This window comes from Helobdella robusta (genome assembly GCF_000326865.2).
Source record: "Helobdella robusta unplaced genomic scaffold HELROscaffold_26, whole genome shotgun sequence".
In the NCBI taxonomy this organism is placed as follows: domain Eukaryota; kingdom Metazoa; phylum Annelida; class Clitellata; order Rhynchobdellida; family Glossiphoniidae; genus Helobdella; species Helobdella robusta.
In genome coordinates, this window is record NW_008704349.1 from 351,626 (window position 1) to 368,221 (window position 16,596).

General features: G+C 31.2%; 3 protein-coding genes across 3 annotated transcripts in view; 1 reads left to right on the top strand and 2 right to left on the bottom strand.

Moving 5' to 3' along the window:
- Positions 1 to 2,270: 2,270 nt before the first annotated feature.
- On the bottom strand, positions 2,271 to 3,353 carry HELRODRAFT_173254 (hypothetical protein; the record flags this gene model as incomplete). Its single annotated transcript, XM_009019862.1, has 4 exons — positions 2,271 to 2,420; positions 2,655 to 2,811; positions 3,005 to 3,111; positions 3,294 to 3,353. The coding sequence occupies 4 exons, from the start codon at positions 3,351 to 3,353 to the stop codon at positions 2,271 to 2,273; spliced, it is 474 nt and encodes a 157-aa protein (XP_009018110.1).
- A 2,839-nt stretch (positions 3,354 to 6,192) lies between these two features.
- HELRODRAFT_173255 (hypothetical protein) lies at positions 6,193 to 10,978 on the bottom strand (the record flags this gene model as incomplete). Its single annotated transcript, XM_009019863.1, has 6 exons — positions 6,193 to 6,216; positions 6,520 to 6,785; positions 7,000 to 7,117; positions 9,521 to 9,606; positions 9,706 to 10,009; positions 10,859 to 10,978. The coding sequence occupies 6 exons, from the start codon at positions 10,976 to 10,978 to the stop codon at positions 6,193 to 6,195; spliced, it is 918 nt and encodes a 305-aa protein (XP_009018111.1).
- Positions 10,979 to 14,899: 3,921 nt separating this feature from the next.
- HELRODRAFT_173256 (hypothetical protein) overlaps positions 14,900 to 16,596 on the top strand; it is a gene marked incomplete at both ends in the record, with an annotated part of 5,071 nt that continues 3,374 nt past the window's right edge. The window contains 2 exons of the mRNA XM_009019864.1: positions 14,900 to 15,007; positions 15,353 to 15,405. Of these exons, the coding sequence (XP_009018112.1) occupies positions 14,900 to 15,007; positions 15,353 to 15,405 (161 nt within the window). The remainder of the gene's footprint in view (positions 15,008 to 15,352; positions 15,406 to 16,596) is intronic.

Below are 16,596 nucleotides of genomic sequence, written 5' to 3' on the forward strand. Positions count from 1 at the left end.
AAATTTTCTAAAACAAAAAACGAAACTTCATCATCTGCCAGTCGAAGGCCCTGCCAGGTTCGAATCATCATCGATCAAGCTTCCACCGATTCTCATTCGTCTTCCCCATCTCCACCTCTACTTCCGGTTCCGGTTTGTACTGTGACGTCGTCATCCGGAAATGACGAAATAGGGATGGAGAGTCTAATTAATTAATGCAGGTAAAGATAGCGAAAAATTTGAATTCATCAAAACGGGAGCAATGTTTTTTTTCAATTTTAATTAATTTTTTACTTTAATTTTCAAGTTTTGCAGATGTTATGATGATTTTAGACAACTTTTAACACACGTATTTAGTTAATTTTAATGTCATTTCATTTCAATTAATATTGTAATTAAAATAACGTTTATTAGCAATGAAGCAACATTCGTACATTAATAAGACTTTATAGTTGATTCGTTCGTTCATTCGTTCATTCATTCATTCAGTCTATATACTTGACTAAAATAATTTAAGTGGCACGGTACAATAAGTTGAATTCCAAATTGTAGTCCTATTTTAATCTGCCTTACTTGAATACAGAAATAGAAAAAGTTGTCACATCATCCATCCGTTCGTTCACTCGTTCATTCATTCATTCATCTAGCAAATCTTTTTTTGCCCAAACCCAACTCGCAAGACTTGAATCAAATAAAGTTACACTTGTAGAGGTTTTACGAGAAATATTACAACTCGTCCGAGAAACTTCGCAACATGTTCAAAATATTTTACAACCTATCCAGATTTTACAACATCCTTTGTTAGCCACTGAATCCAGCGAGTTCGTTTTATTTCTAACAATAAAACATGTTGTCAAAAATATCTTGGAATTGTTGTAAAATTTCACGGATAAGTTGTATTGTTTCTAGTAAAACCTGCAATGAGTAACTCAAACATTACAAAGTTATACGCACATACAAACACATACAAACGCACAGACACACATACACTAACTTACACATTTTTCAATTCTGGTTGTAACTCTTCAAAAGCAGTACATATGCCAATCCCATTCAGTTTTTTGTACCATTTTGACCTTTCGATACATTTATTATTAAATAATTCAATTAGCAAATGCTGACAATCACATAACCTTGACTTCAATTTTTTGCATTTTTTTGCTGTCATTATAAAATAAATAATATAATTTGAGAGAGAGAAAAAGAGACAAAGAGAGAGAGAGAGGAGAGAGACACGAAAACCAAAATACAATGTTGGTGCCAAACATATTACATACTGATCCACTACATAATGATGAATATTTTCTTAATGTTTTATAAATGTTAGTTGATAATTTTGAGAACTTTATTTTACAAACGTCTTGAATAATTTAGTCTATTGATGTCTGTGTGTGTGTGTGTGTGTGTATGTGTGTGTGAGCCTGTCTATATACATCTGTGTATGAATTTTTGTTAAATATTTTAATCCATATTAACTAAAAATTTATTTTCTCCTCTTATCAATTTTTTTGAACCCGCACTGCTGAATAAGCTGAAGGAGAAACTGATTTAGAAAGTTCTTTTCATTCGTCTCCATCACACTTTATAGTTTTGTATCATACCTAGGTAAGGTCATCATCAAACACACACCTGACAACTAAATATATCATGATTGATATCATTGTGCATCATCGTCACCATCAAATTCCTTGTCAACTTCATTATCATTGTTGTAGACTTTATTATACCAAACATATATATATATATATATATATATATATATATATATATTTATATGTGTGTGTATCTATGTATAGATATATATCTTTTTCTGATATTATTTTACATAAATGTTCACATTTTGATTAAAATTATTTGCTGTGATAATTTCGTTCATTTGTTATTTAGCCAGTTAGCTAATCAATCAGTTAATTAATTTATCAATCAATCAATTAGTTAATTAACTTTTTGTCTCTTTATTTGATAATGTTTAATTTTTTACTAAGAAAATATTCCATTTTTTGATGTTTACAAATAAAAACACATCAAAAAATAAAAAGATATATTGTTATCTTTATTTATTAATATCTTTCGTTTATTTATTAATTATTTAATAATTTCTCATCAAAAGTTTAAAAACGAACTTTAATTAAAACTTCAAAACTGTCATTCAGTCGAAGACTATCTACTGATTGTCCTAATAAAGAAAAGAATAGAAATACATTTAAAACTACCTTCAATCATTCAATAATAAATAACTATAATAATAAACCCTAAAATTAGGGAAAGATAAATAAGTAAGTCCAACATTTTTAATAAGGTCTATGCCTGACTCTCCTAAGTGTAGATATGTCATTATTAGTAGCCTTGTAAATTTTCTTTGGGGCCGTTATTGCTACGTCTAAAAAATCCCCGATCTGAAACTTTTTTGACAACAAGGTGGCAAAATCATCTTGAGTAGCCTGAGTTAGAGAAAAGATATGAATAAAATTATGACTAATAATATGAATTATTATTATCACAAATTCAAGTAATTATAACATGCGGTTAATGTAACAATATTTATAGTTACGACAAAATTAAATTTATTAAAGGTGTGATGGTCATTTGAGTTAAATTTCAGAAAAAAAATAAAAATTGAAAAATTTTATTATTAAATTGAAATAAAACTAAAAAGTAAACTTTCAATCACTAACATTTCCGACAATTGTCTTGCCTATATCTCTCATCTTAAAATTAGGTGACCTTAAATCAGCATAGACCACTGAAAACTCAAACTGTGAACCTTTTTGTCGTCCCTCGTCTCCAAGCGCCCTAATTAGGTTCATCAGTTCTTTCAGTGTGGCATCCATCCTGTGAAAAGATAAAACTTGAAATAAAATTAGATTATTACTAAAAATTATTATTAATGGCATGTCAGAAAAACTACACTATATTATTATAAAATTACAAAGATGATAATTATTAAATTATGAAATAATATAAAGAAATATTTATAAAATATAAATTATTTAAACGAAAATTATAACAGATGAGGTGAGGTAACCATGTGTAGAGTTGAACTTCATGAGAAGGAGTTTTTCCACGTGCGTACTCTGATGTTGAGTTATGACGGCCTTTCCCTATAAAAACCCTCAACAGCACTGGGCAAATCTGAGAATGAGATTAGGAAATTAGGCTTTTGACGTTTATTTTTAACCACTTTCTAGTTTCTTTTAATTATTTTTGTTTTAATTTATTTAAATTTAAATATTATGAGTATAATTATAATATAATTATAATTAATAAATAATTATGAATTATGATCCATAAAAATATTTTCAAAATTTTTCTACCTTCGATCTATCCACGAACTTTTTCGGTTCTTTGACAACATTTTCAACGACGGACTCCATTTTGAATTTTATTTAAAATTAATTTCATTCAAAACTCAAAAGCGACGACGCTTCAAAACAACTTTTTAAGTTTTAGATGTTTAAAAGTAAACACGGATTTATAATCATAGATAACTTATTACATTAGCTATAGCAAAGACCTGATATCATTGATTGACCAAAGAAAAATAATACGAGCTGTTGTATTTATTTATGATATATATTTATATTAAAATATAACGTATCAAATACAATATAATGTCTTTAATGTATATAAGCTCTCCTAGAAAACCACACTCATATACAAACACACATACATACATACATATAAACACACATACATATAAGCATACACACGTATTTAGAAAAATACACACATGTATAAAAAACACATCCACACGCACATGTAGACACACGATCGTCTGGAGAACAAATTTTGGTAGTTTGAGCATGATGATGGTGACAATGACGATGAAGATGATGAAGAAGAAGATGATAACGATGACGATGACGATCATGACGGTGATGATGATGATGATTAGGCAAGTGAAATGTTTCAAACACTTGTTCTAGAACGTTCAATTGTTTTGACTTGTCTTAAAGAATCTGCTTCATTAAGTTTCTTTCATGCGATGCAAACAAACAAATTGATGGATGGAAGGTTGGCTGGTTGGAAAGATGGTTGAATGGTTGTTGTTTGAGTGAGATGAATGAATGAATGAATGAATGAATGAATGAATGAAAGAATGAATGAATGAAAGAATGAATGAATGAATGAATGAATGAATGAATGAATGAATGAATGAATGAATGAATGAATGAATGAATGAATGAATGAATGAATGAATGAATTATTAAATGAATGATTAAATAAATAAATAAATGAATGAATACCTAACTGATGAATTGTTTGATAAAGAGCTTTATAAACACTCAGAACCAGAATCGATAAATGTAAAAATTTTTAGATTGATAACTGAATATGAATATGTATTAATGGATCAAATTTTAGAAGAATAGTGAAAATGTAAAAAAGAAGAAATCGAAAGAGAGAGAGAGAGAGAGAGAGAGAGAGAGAGAGAGAGAGAGAGAGAGAGAGATGAAGAGGGGGAAACAGAAATAAACCCAGAAGCAAACTCACTGACCGAAACAAAACAATTTTCTTACATGATAAATGATACCAATGGAACACACAAACACATGCATACATTACACACGCACACACACACACACATGCACACATATATACAGACAAAGAGGCACATCCTCTAACTCAAAGCTTAATATAAACACATGTTGGGCGTTATTCAAATGTATAAGTATGGGCATCAGTATCAATATTATTTATTTATTTACTTTTCTCGCTAATGTATCTATGTATATTTTGTTTAATGCATCTTTGTTTAACATCTATTTATTCGTCTATCTATGTTTCTTTATCAATTAGTTTGTTTGTCGTTTTGGTATATAAACGCCTGTTGTTAATGTTAAGTTTCACTGTTTTCTGTTAATAAATCTTTGTTCTTTGTTTATATATCTATGTCCATTGTGATTGTGTCTGTATTGTTTTCGTTTAGCTTTTTGTATGTTTGTGTTTGAAGTATATCTCTTTATAAATGGCTTTTTTAATTTTTTAAATTCTATATCTATGCATTTTAGCCAATAACTTTGACTTTATATGTTCTGTAGTTTACTTATCTATGTTTAGACACTATTTTATCTATGTTTATATTTTTTATATCTTTGTTTCAATTATGTAAACATTTTTGTTTACCATTGCTCCTATCAGTTCAAAGAGTAGTTATAATAATCTAGGGTCAGTCAAGAAAGTTGTAGTAATAGTTGCAGTAGCCGCAGAAGCAGCAGCAGCAGCACTAGTAGTAGTAGTAGTAGTAGTAGTAGTAGTAGTAGTAGTAGTAGTAGTAGCAACAGCTCTCTATCCACATATGTTTATATGCTAACAATAATATTTTGAAACATTAACATAACATTGTTTGGGGCCATATTTTTAGGAATTTCTTGCATAAACATCTGAATCGATCATAGATAATAGCAATAATAATAATAGTCTTAACGATAATAAAAACATAGAAGTTTTAATGTTTATGCAATTTGATCTTTATGTAAACATAGAATAGGTAATAAAATGAGGATATAAAAAGCACAATGGAACAATGGTGATGGCCATATTAAGGTCGGAATAATATTTAGAAACAAATTTCTTCTTCTTCCTATTATTATTGTTATTATTTTTATTATTGTTATTTTATTATAATTATTATTATAATTATAGTCGCGATCATCATCATGACCACCTTCACAACATAGATTTGAAATACATATATGATATACATGGAGAGCAAGTGTCCATAACATAGACATGAAATTGAACACGTGATGCCCGAGAAAGTGAAAAATGAGAGAGAGAGAGAGAGAGAGAGAGAGAGAGAGAGAGAGAGAGAGAGAGAGAGGAAGAAATGTAAACAAATAAGATATGATGTACTGTCGGACTATTTATTAGCCAACAGGCTTTTAATTCCTGTCACGGAGATAAAGACGACGACGACGATGATGACGTTGTGATTATAGTTTTAATAATAATATAATAATAATAATAATAATAATAATAATAATAATAATAATAATATAATAATAATAATAATAATAATAATAATAATAATAATAATATAATAATAATAATAATAATAATAATAATAATAATAATAATAATAATAATAATAATAATAATAATATAATAATATAATAATAATAATATAATAATAATAATAATAATAATAATAATAATGATGATGGTGATGATGGTGGCAATGATGATGTTGATAATTTATTTACAAATTGTTTAAACGTGAAACCGTCCGGACGGCTGATTTGATGAGAATGAAAATATTTACAATTGAAAATCCTCACAGCTTTCATCATCATCATCACTGACGTCATCCTTATCATCATCATCATCACTGACGTCATCATCATCGTTATCTTTGTATTCATCATCATCAGCGTTAGAATGTCAGATGTTCATCAATGTTGTCGTTGTTGTTGTTGTTTGTCGTTCCTCACAAACGTCACCATCATCATCATCATCTTCCTCTTTCATCATTTCTTCATCATCATCATCATCATTAAAAACATCTTTACTATCGTCATCATCATTCGATTTCTTAACTGTATCGCTGTTATTGTTGTTGTTGTTGTTGCTGTTGTTGTCTATGATTTTGCTATTTTTGTTGTTGCTGGGACCGTTGTTGTGGTTGTTATTGAGGTTGTTGTTGTTATTGTGATTGTTATTGTGATTGTTGTTGTTGTTGTGGTTGTTATAAGAGTTGTTGTTGTTGTTGATGGGATTATCTCCGTTGAACTTTTTCCGCTTCCGGCAATCATGACTCTGACGTTTGGATTTCTCCATTTTGACCAGTACCAAACAAACGTCACCTACGATGAATAGAGGTTGCTCACGTGACGACAACAAATTATAATTAAAGATGAATTGAAATTTTATAAAAAAAAAAAACTCGAAATTTAACTTCAAATCAGAAACATAATACACTAAAATCTGAACGATTCACCGTCAAATTGATCAACAAAATTAAAATTAAAAACGTACTAAAATAAAATCTCAACTATTTAATTTTTTGTTCTTGTTTACCTATGGAAAGCTGATGGCAGTGTAGGCCATAGATGTCACGTGACATCGTCGGGTCACATGACGTCCAGAAATGTTTAGGAGAGAAAAACGGGTGACTGGTTCTGGCTTCAATTGCTACCTGATTGGACGTGCGAGTGAATGAACAAATGAATGAGCGAATGAATGAGTGAGTGAGTGAATGAATGAATGAATGAATGAATGAATGAACGAACGAATGAATGAATACGCCTAATTTCGAACTAACTAAATTCATTTGAAATGATTGAAACGGTAATGGAGCAATCATAAACAATTAGTCATCATCACCATCATCAACATCATCGTCATCATCGTCATCATCACAGATTGTCTTGCTGAGATAATTGTGTTGACATTTTAACGTTGTATACTTTCCCTCTGACAAGTTATATAAGTACATACACACACACATACATACATACATACATACATACATACATACACACACACACACATACATACATACATACATACATACATACACACATACATACATACATACATACATACACACATACATACATACATACATACATACATACATACACACACACATACATACATACATACATACATATAAACATACATACAAACATACATACACACATACATACATACATACATATAAATATTTAATGTACCGTTATAATGTCAGATCTTGAAATCGCCGTTTGAGCAATTTGTACATAAAAATTGATGACGACGACGAAGATGATGATGATGATGATGATTCTGGAGATGATGATGATGATGATTCTGGAGATAATGATGATGATGATGATGGGATAAAACAACAACGTCATCCATCTAATTTGAAGCATATTGAACTGTACTTATCAATGATTTGTTGTTGTCTTCTTCTGACAATAATATGATAATATAATATCGTCACATTAATAACAACAACAACAACCACCACAACATCAACAACAACCACAACAACAACCACAACAACAACTACAACAACAGCAACTACATCAACAACAACAATAAATAAGAGCAACCTCAAAACAGCCAAAACAACAAAGGCACTAAATTACAAAACTAAACATTCCGAGGTAATATGCGTAAGTGATAAATTATGATCTACTAATCATACACACACATACAATCACACATACATACAAAAATACTTACATACAAATATACATACATACATACAAACAAACATACATACAAATATATACACATAGATACAAACGCAGATAAAAACATAGATACATTCATTATTTTTTCGAAAACATTTTTTAACATGAGGTCAGAGGTGAGAATACTATGAAGAACAAAAGATCAGACACATGCTATTCATTCTTTCCATTAACAGGTGGATGAATGAATGAATGAATGAATGAATGAATGAATGAATGAATGAATGAATGAATGAATAAATGAATGAATAAATGAATGAATAAACAGATGTATAAATGAATAAATGAATGAATAAATGATTGAATGAATGAATGAATGAATGAATGAATGAATGAATGAATGAATGAATGAATGAATGAATGAATGAATGAAGTAACAAATAAATGGATATGTTTAATAAATAGATAGATTATCAAACAAACAAAATTAGCTACAATCACATACACACACACATATATATATACACAAACACACACACACACGCACATGCACACGCACACAAGCAAGCAAACAAACACACAAAGTGGGAAGTGTTTGTGTAAAAGGATAAAAATAATATCCTAATGTAATAATGGTGTGTATGTACTACTTGATGATTGATGGATGGCGCGATAAGGAAAGAATGAATGAAATGATAACGCATTTATGAGTTCAAATATTCATAATATGATGGATAGTATAGAGGATTGATGGATGAATTAACGAATGAACGAATGAATGAATGAATGAATGAATGAATGAATGAATGAATGAATGAATGAATGAATGAATGAACGAATGAATGAATGAACGAATGAATGAATGAATGAATGAACGAATGAATGAACGAATGAATGAATGAACGAATGAACGAATGAACGAATGAACGAATGGACGAATGAACGAATGAACGAATAAACGAATGAACGAATGAACGAATGAACGAATGAACGAATGAACGAACGAATGAATGAATGAATGAATGAATGAATGAATGAACGAACGAATGAATGAATGAATGAATGAATGAATGAATGAATGAATGAATGAATGAATGAACGAATGAATGAATGAACGAATGAACGAATGAACGAATGAACGAATGAATGAATGAACGAATGAATGAATGAACAATGAACGAACGAATGAATGAATGAATGAATGAATGAATGAATGAACGAATGAATGAATGAACGAATGAACGAATGAATGAACAAATTACAAATAAGACTAGTCGGTAGACAAAGGAACTGTTATAAAGTTAATAACCAAGAAATTTTGGTCCATCCAAATTCACCATCATCACCATCATCACCACCATCATCATTATCACCATCACCACCATCCCAATCATCATTATCATCATCATCATTACCTGATGTTGATCTTTACCAATGGAAAAACCCAAGACCACTCTATTGTTCACGTGGTCCTTGTTCATGTACAGAACTTTCCCGTAGTCTATTTTTAGATTTTTAACGCAATCATCACCATCATCATCACCATCATCACCATCATCATCACCATCATCATCATCACCATCATCATCACCACCATCACCATCATTTGAAATTTTGTCAGTTTTTGAATGTTTGACGTCGTTGTTAAAATTTGGGACATTATTACTATTATTGTTTTTGTCAATATGGTTATTGTTGTTATTATTATTGTTGTTATTATTATTGTTGTTATTATTGTTGTTTTTGTTGTTGTTATAAAATGGATGTTGCATAAAATCGTCAGTCTCTAGATCTTCGATACATTTACTCTTTCCGGAACCCAAAAACACTAAATTGCCCGTCTTAAAATGGTCATTTTCGGAGGGACAGCTGTCTCCGGTTGAAAAGCTACTTCCTGTTTTTAGCTTGTTGTTGTTGTTGGTGGTGGTGGTGGTTATTATTGTTGTCTTGCAAACAGGTGTTGAAATTAATTTAGTAGTTTCGGAGTTGTTGTTTGCTTTGCTGCTGTTAATGTTGATATTATTATTATTATTATTATTATTATTATTATTGGTGTTGTTGTTGTTGTTTGAGATGATTGCGTCGTTGTTGTTGTTGTTGGTTGTTGTAGTGGGTGAAGTTCTCTTAGTGTTGCTATCTTCGTCAGTTGTGAAGTGACGAAATATATGTTGCGATTTTTGTGGAATTTTTTTCGTTGTTGTTGTCGCTGTTGCTGTGGTTGTTGTTGTTAATGTTGTTGTTTTGATGTTACTAAACGTTTGTTGTTGTTGTTGATGTTGTTGTTGTTGCTGGTGAAATTGTAGAAATGGATTGTAGCAAAATCTGTTGAAACTTTTCAGTAATTGTTGTTGATGTTGTTGATGTTGCTGTTGATGTTGCTGTTGATGTTGCTGTTGATGTTGCTGTTGATGTTGCTGCTGCTGTGACAACGACGATGACGTCATACTAGAAGTTGACGACGACGACGAAGATGGCTTGGTATCAGTTGCGTTGGTTGAAAAAAAAGTTGATGACAAATTCTTTTGATGTTGTTGTTGCTGTTGATGTTGTTGTTGCTGTTGATGTTGATGTTGTTGTTGATGTTGGTTGAAAAAGTAGTTAGTTGCGTTTTGGTGGTTTACAAATGGGAAAGCATGCTTGCATGGGATCGATGCCGCATGGAGAGGATGATGATGTTGCGAAAAATAATTTTGTTGTTGTTGCTGTTGATGCTGTTGTTGTTGATGTTGTTGATGATGCTGCAAACTATTAACTAGCATTGGCGAATGTTGATCAACATTTTTGTTTTGATGTTGTTGTTGTTGTTGTTGTTGGGAGAGTCGATAGTGTTGTTGTTGGTATTGTTGTAACTTTTGATGTGGATGGAACTGCATTTTGTGTTGTTGTTGTTGTTGTTGTTGATGTTGTTGTTGTTTTTGTTGATGTTGTTGTTGATGTTGTTGTTGATGTTGTTGTTGATGTTGTTGTAGGAATGGCAGTTGTTGTTGTTTTATTCACGAGTCATCTCTTACAAATTACAAATTATTAAAATCTAAGTTTACAATTCTGTAAAAAAAAGTTCAGATTTGTAAAAAAATTAATTATTGTTACACTGCTACTACTACTTCTGCTATTACTACTGCTGCTACTGCTGCTACTACACTTACAACTACTACAACTACTTCTACCTCCAACAGAGAACAATGCGAAATTACTAATTAGTAATAATAAGCGGATAATTCAGCGCCTGAGAAACCAAAAGTTGATAGATGATGATTAGTTCGTTATCATTTTTCCGTAAGTATGTGTGTGTGTTTGTGTGTGTGTGTGTGCGTGTGCACGTGTGTGTGAGTTTCTATCTGTGAAAAGAATTTACGAAATAAAATAATAATAACAATATTTCTATAGCTAATTTTCCAGTAGATTTTTCCGCCTTATCATACGAAGTTCCAAAAATTCCTCGAATGAAACAATGAACAAATGAATGAATGAATGAATGATGAGTGAGTGATTGATTGAATGCAAAAAAGGAAGAAGAAATGGATGAATGATTGAATGAGTGAGTGGTGATTGAATTAGGGAAATTGTAAAGGAACGAATAGATGAATGAATACACGACTAAATTTTTGAGAAAATGAATGAATGAATGAATGAATGGATAAACGAATGAACAAACAACAAACGAACGGACGGACGAACGAGTGAACAATTGAATCATTAGCAACAAATTGAAATGAAAAAAAAGTCTCATCAATACACTATTTTATAAAATGTGCTTAAAACAGTTCATATAACCCCAAATATTATCATTAGTAGATCAACCTTTCTATTATTATGGCGTCATAATTAACTCTATTATAAACAAATGCCCTTAATTATTTATTAATAATTAAAAAATGAACGCAAAATATTCAACATACCCCTCTTCAAATCATCAGCCAACATAATCAACTTCACGCATTCAACTGCAGTTCCTTATAAACGAGGATAATAATAATAATAATAATAATAATAATAACAATAATAATAATAACAATAACAGTAATAACATAAAAATGTTATTACCAGCCAAAATGTAAAGATAAACTCAGTGCTGGATGATATATATCTACATGTGTATATATATATATATTCATAAATATATATATATATATTCATATATATATATATATATATATCTACTAGTATATATATATATACATTTATATATGTATATATATATATTTATTTATTATGTTATAATTTATAGCGCCAAGGAAAAGATGGTAATTTAAATGATAGATGGATGAATGGATGAACGAATGAGTGAATGAGTGAGTGAACGAGTGAACGAATGGATAGATGAACAGATGAATGAATGATTGACTAAATGATTGAAAGGGTGGACAAAGAAAATATTAAGTTATAATTGAACATTGTCTTGTATGTAGATAAGAAATTTGAAACATCTTCGTATAACTTGCACATAGATAGATAGACAGATAGAAAAATAGATTGATAGAGAGATAGGAACAGAGAGAGAGAAGGAGAGAGAGAGATAAAGAAAAAGAGAGCAAAAAATATTGATATAGAGAATGATAACCAAGAATAAGTGAGAAAGTTATTAGGAAAAGTGTCAGCCTATAGGAGCAAAGCAAGGCATCTTTCGATGATTTCATTGGTTTCATGAGCTGAAGTAGGAAGGGTTTATTTACTGCTCTAGCCAATGAGGTTTGAGATAGATTGCTGATTGATGTTTTTGTGGTTTGTGTAATATGTTGTAAAATTGTTACAATAGTTAATTATTACATAAAATATATTTACATGTGCATATCCATCCAAAATTGTATCGAATTGAGTAGAACAAGACTACTGTATTAGTCAGTAACAGTAGTAGTAGTATTTAAAATTTGTAGCAGCTACAACAGCCACAGCAGCCAGAGCAGTAGTAGCAGCAGAAGTAGTAGCAGTAGTAAAAGTAGTGGTAGTGGTGATAATGTAGTTGTTGATGTTGCTCTAGTGTATAAGTTGATGGAGGATATTACGACTTGACTGGCTGTTAATGGCTGTGGCAACTTTATGGCAGAATTTCAACAGGTTCATGCAGAAGAAAAAACAAATAATAAAAGTATTATTAATAAAAATAATAATTATGGTTAATAATAATAATAATAATCATTATTATTATTTATTATTATTCATATTATTAATGTACCAGCATTATGAAATAAATTTGCTCTCAATCACGTGCTAACTTAACTGTCTTGTAAACAAATTATGACGATGATGATGGTGATGATGGTGATGATGGTGATGATGGTGGTTATGATGATGATGATCGGGTTATAAAAAAGACAACATCAAATGTGTGTGTGTGTCCAAAAGCACCATCAAATCATTGCATTGTACAACAACAACTACTACAACATTAACAACAACAACAACATCAACAACATCAACAAAAACATCAACAACAACAACAACAACATATGTAACATGTAAAGAAACCACAACAACATATGATATATTATAACATAGCCAGACACTTACGATAGGAATCCATTGCAAGATGTCACATGTAAAACACACACACACACACACACACACACACACACACACACACACACACACGTATGTATACAAATAATAATAAAATAAACATATATATATGCATAAAACAGCCATAATTTTTATTTTTATGAGATGAATGGATGAGTTGGAAAAACGATAAAAAATGAATGAATGAATGAATGAATGAATGAATGAATGAATGAACGAATGAACGAATGAACGAATGAACGAATTAATGAATGAATGAATGAATGAATGAATGAATGAATGAATGAACGAATGAACGAATGAACGAATGAACGAATTAATGAATGAATGAATGAATGAATGAATGAATGAATGAATGAATGAATGAATGAATGAATGAATGAATGAATGAATGAATGAACGAACGAACAAACGAGCGAACGGGCGAACGAACAAACGAACAAACGAATGAATGAATAATAATATCTTTACCCAACACCACACAAGATAATAAATGACTTAGATAAAGCAGATATTAATATTTTTAAACAGAAGAAACTCATCATAATAAATTATCAGCTCGCATACATTCAATGAGAGAGAGAGAGAGAGAGAGAGAGAAAGAGAGAAAGAGAAAGAGAGAGGGAGAGAAGAGGAATACAGGCAACCGTACACACAATGCAACTAAATATTATGCACATAATTTTTCCTAACAACATATTATGACAGGCGTTTTGAGGTGCTGATTGAAAAATGTTACACTTCCCACAAAGAAAAAAACACGTACGTTAACGCGTGCACACACACACACACACACACACACGTGCACACACACACACATACACATGTAAACACACACAGACACAAGCGCCGGTATGTCTATGAGAAGGGAAGGAGAGCACACTGATAAATCTGCTAATAGTGTCGATAGATTGCGAAAATTCATTTTTATGGTGAAGGTGTTCCTCCTGGTAATGATGCTGTTGTTGTTGAGGATGATGACGATGACGATGATGATGATGTTGCTGATGATGGTGATGTTGGTGACATTTTTCTCTCCACAAACTTACTTTTCCGTTTCATATTTTTCTAAGATTGCTACTCTCACTACCACCAAACCACTGTAGCTGCTGCTGCTACTACTACTACTACTGCTACTACTTTTGCCGCTACTACTACTGCTGCTGCTGCTTCGAAAACTTCAACTACTACTCTAACTTTTTGTTGAATCAAAATATCCTGTCATAAGAAGAGCAGCGAACAATTGATAAATAGACACGAATGAGGGAGAGATAGAGATGAAGATAGGACGGATGAGATGGAGAAATTACTTGAAAATTGATGGGGCGGTAACCGGAAGTAAGAACAGGAGGAGAGAACGTGAGGAAGAGGATGAAGATGATGAAGTGAGTGGGGAGGAAGAAGAAGATGTTGATGGAGTGAGTGAGGGAGAAGAAGAAGATGATGATTGAGTGAGTAGTAGAAAGAGTGGTAGTTAAAAAGAGGATGACAGCAGTGAGAGATGAATGAATTAGGAGGAGGTTTTGTTAAATAAGTAATAATAATAATAATAATATTAAGTTACTTCTTATCGTTTCAAAATATTTCATTCATAATTTATTCCAATTAAATATTATTATTATTTTATTGTTATTATTATCATCATCATCTTCTTCATCGTCGTCAGCCATTTTGAAATATGAAATGATGGTAACTAAGGCAGCGCCACACAAGCGTACAATACCGCTCAGCCATGCGCAGAACGCCGACCGGAAATAGATGCTTCGCTCGACCGGAAACGGAAGTAACAACGAAAACTGACCAAATGATACTAAATATAAGTGCATATGTATGTGTGTGAGTGCGTGCGTGTGTGTGTGTATGTTTATGAACGGTGGAAGATATATAGATGGATGGATTGCTTGTTTGTTGGGCTTGTTAAATGGTTCAGTGGCTATTTTATCGATGCTGCTATCTTCATCTTCCTCCTCCTCCTCCTCCTCCTCCTCATCATCATCATCATCATCATCTCTTTCATCGGTATCATTATCATAATTTCCATCTTCATATTTATCAACATCGTCATCATTGTTAGTCTTGTTAAAATTTTCATTTTAAAATTTTTGAGATTTTAAAAAATTTTCATAAACCTCATCGCCATAATCGTCGCTGGTATAGCCACCAGCAGCTGCAATACCGATAGCATCATCATCATCACCACCATCACAGCAATCATCATCACCACCATCACAATCATCATCAGCAGCAACGCTAGCAATTTAAAGACAGTTGATCCGTCTCGACCTCCCTGAAAACCTATTAAGCTTGAAATTGAGATGAAACTCCCTCCCTCCCTCTCTCTCTCTCTCTCTCACTTTCTCTCTTTCTTTCTTTCTTTTTTCTGTCTATTACATAGAGAAAGAAAAAAAGAAAAAAAGAAAGAAAGAGGGAGAGAGAGAGAGAGAGAGAAAGTTACGTTATGATGAATCGCACGTAGGTGTAAAACGTGAAGAGAGGAAAAAATTTATTATCGTATAAGAAAATTATTTGTATGTTTGTGTGTGTGTATGTTTGTGTGTGTATGTGTGTGTGTGCGTGTGTGTGTGTGTATGTTTGTGTGTGCATGTGTGTGTGTGTGCTGTGTGCGCGCGTGTGTGTGTGTGTAGAGTCCTTAGCAACAGCATCATTGTTGCTTAGCAACCAATAATCGATCGATAAAACATAATAGTATTGTATGTTGTTTGTTTGTTTGTATGTTGTTTGTATGTTGTTTGTTTGTTTGTTGTTTTTCGTTTATATAGAGCTGTGTTTTTGTTTAAATTTGTTAATTTGATTGTTTATGGCATCGGAATTTTGTATATTTTGTTGTTTTTGAATTAATAAACTTGAATATTAAAATTAATTTTGAATATAATTAAAAATATAATAGTAAAAGTTTTCAATTATATGAAATAAGTTTAAGATGACGAAGTTGTGCATCTGTAAGATATGTACG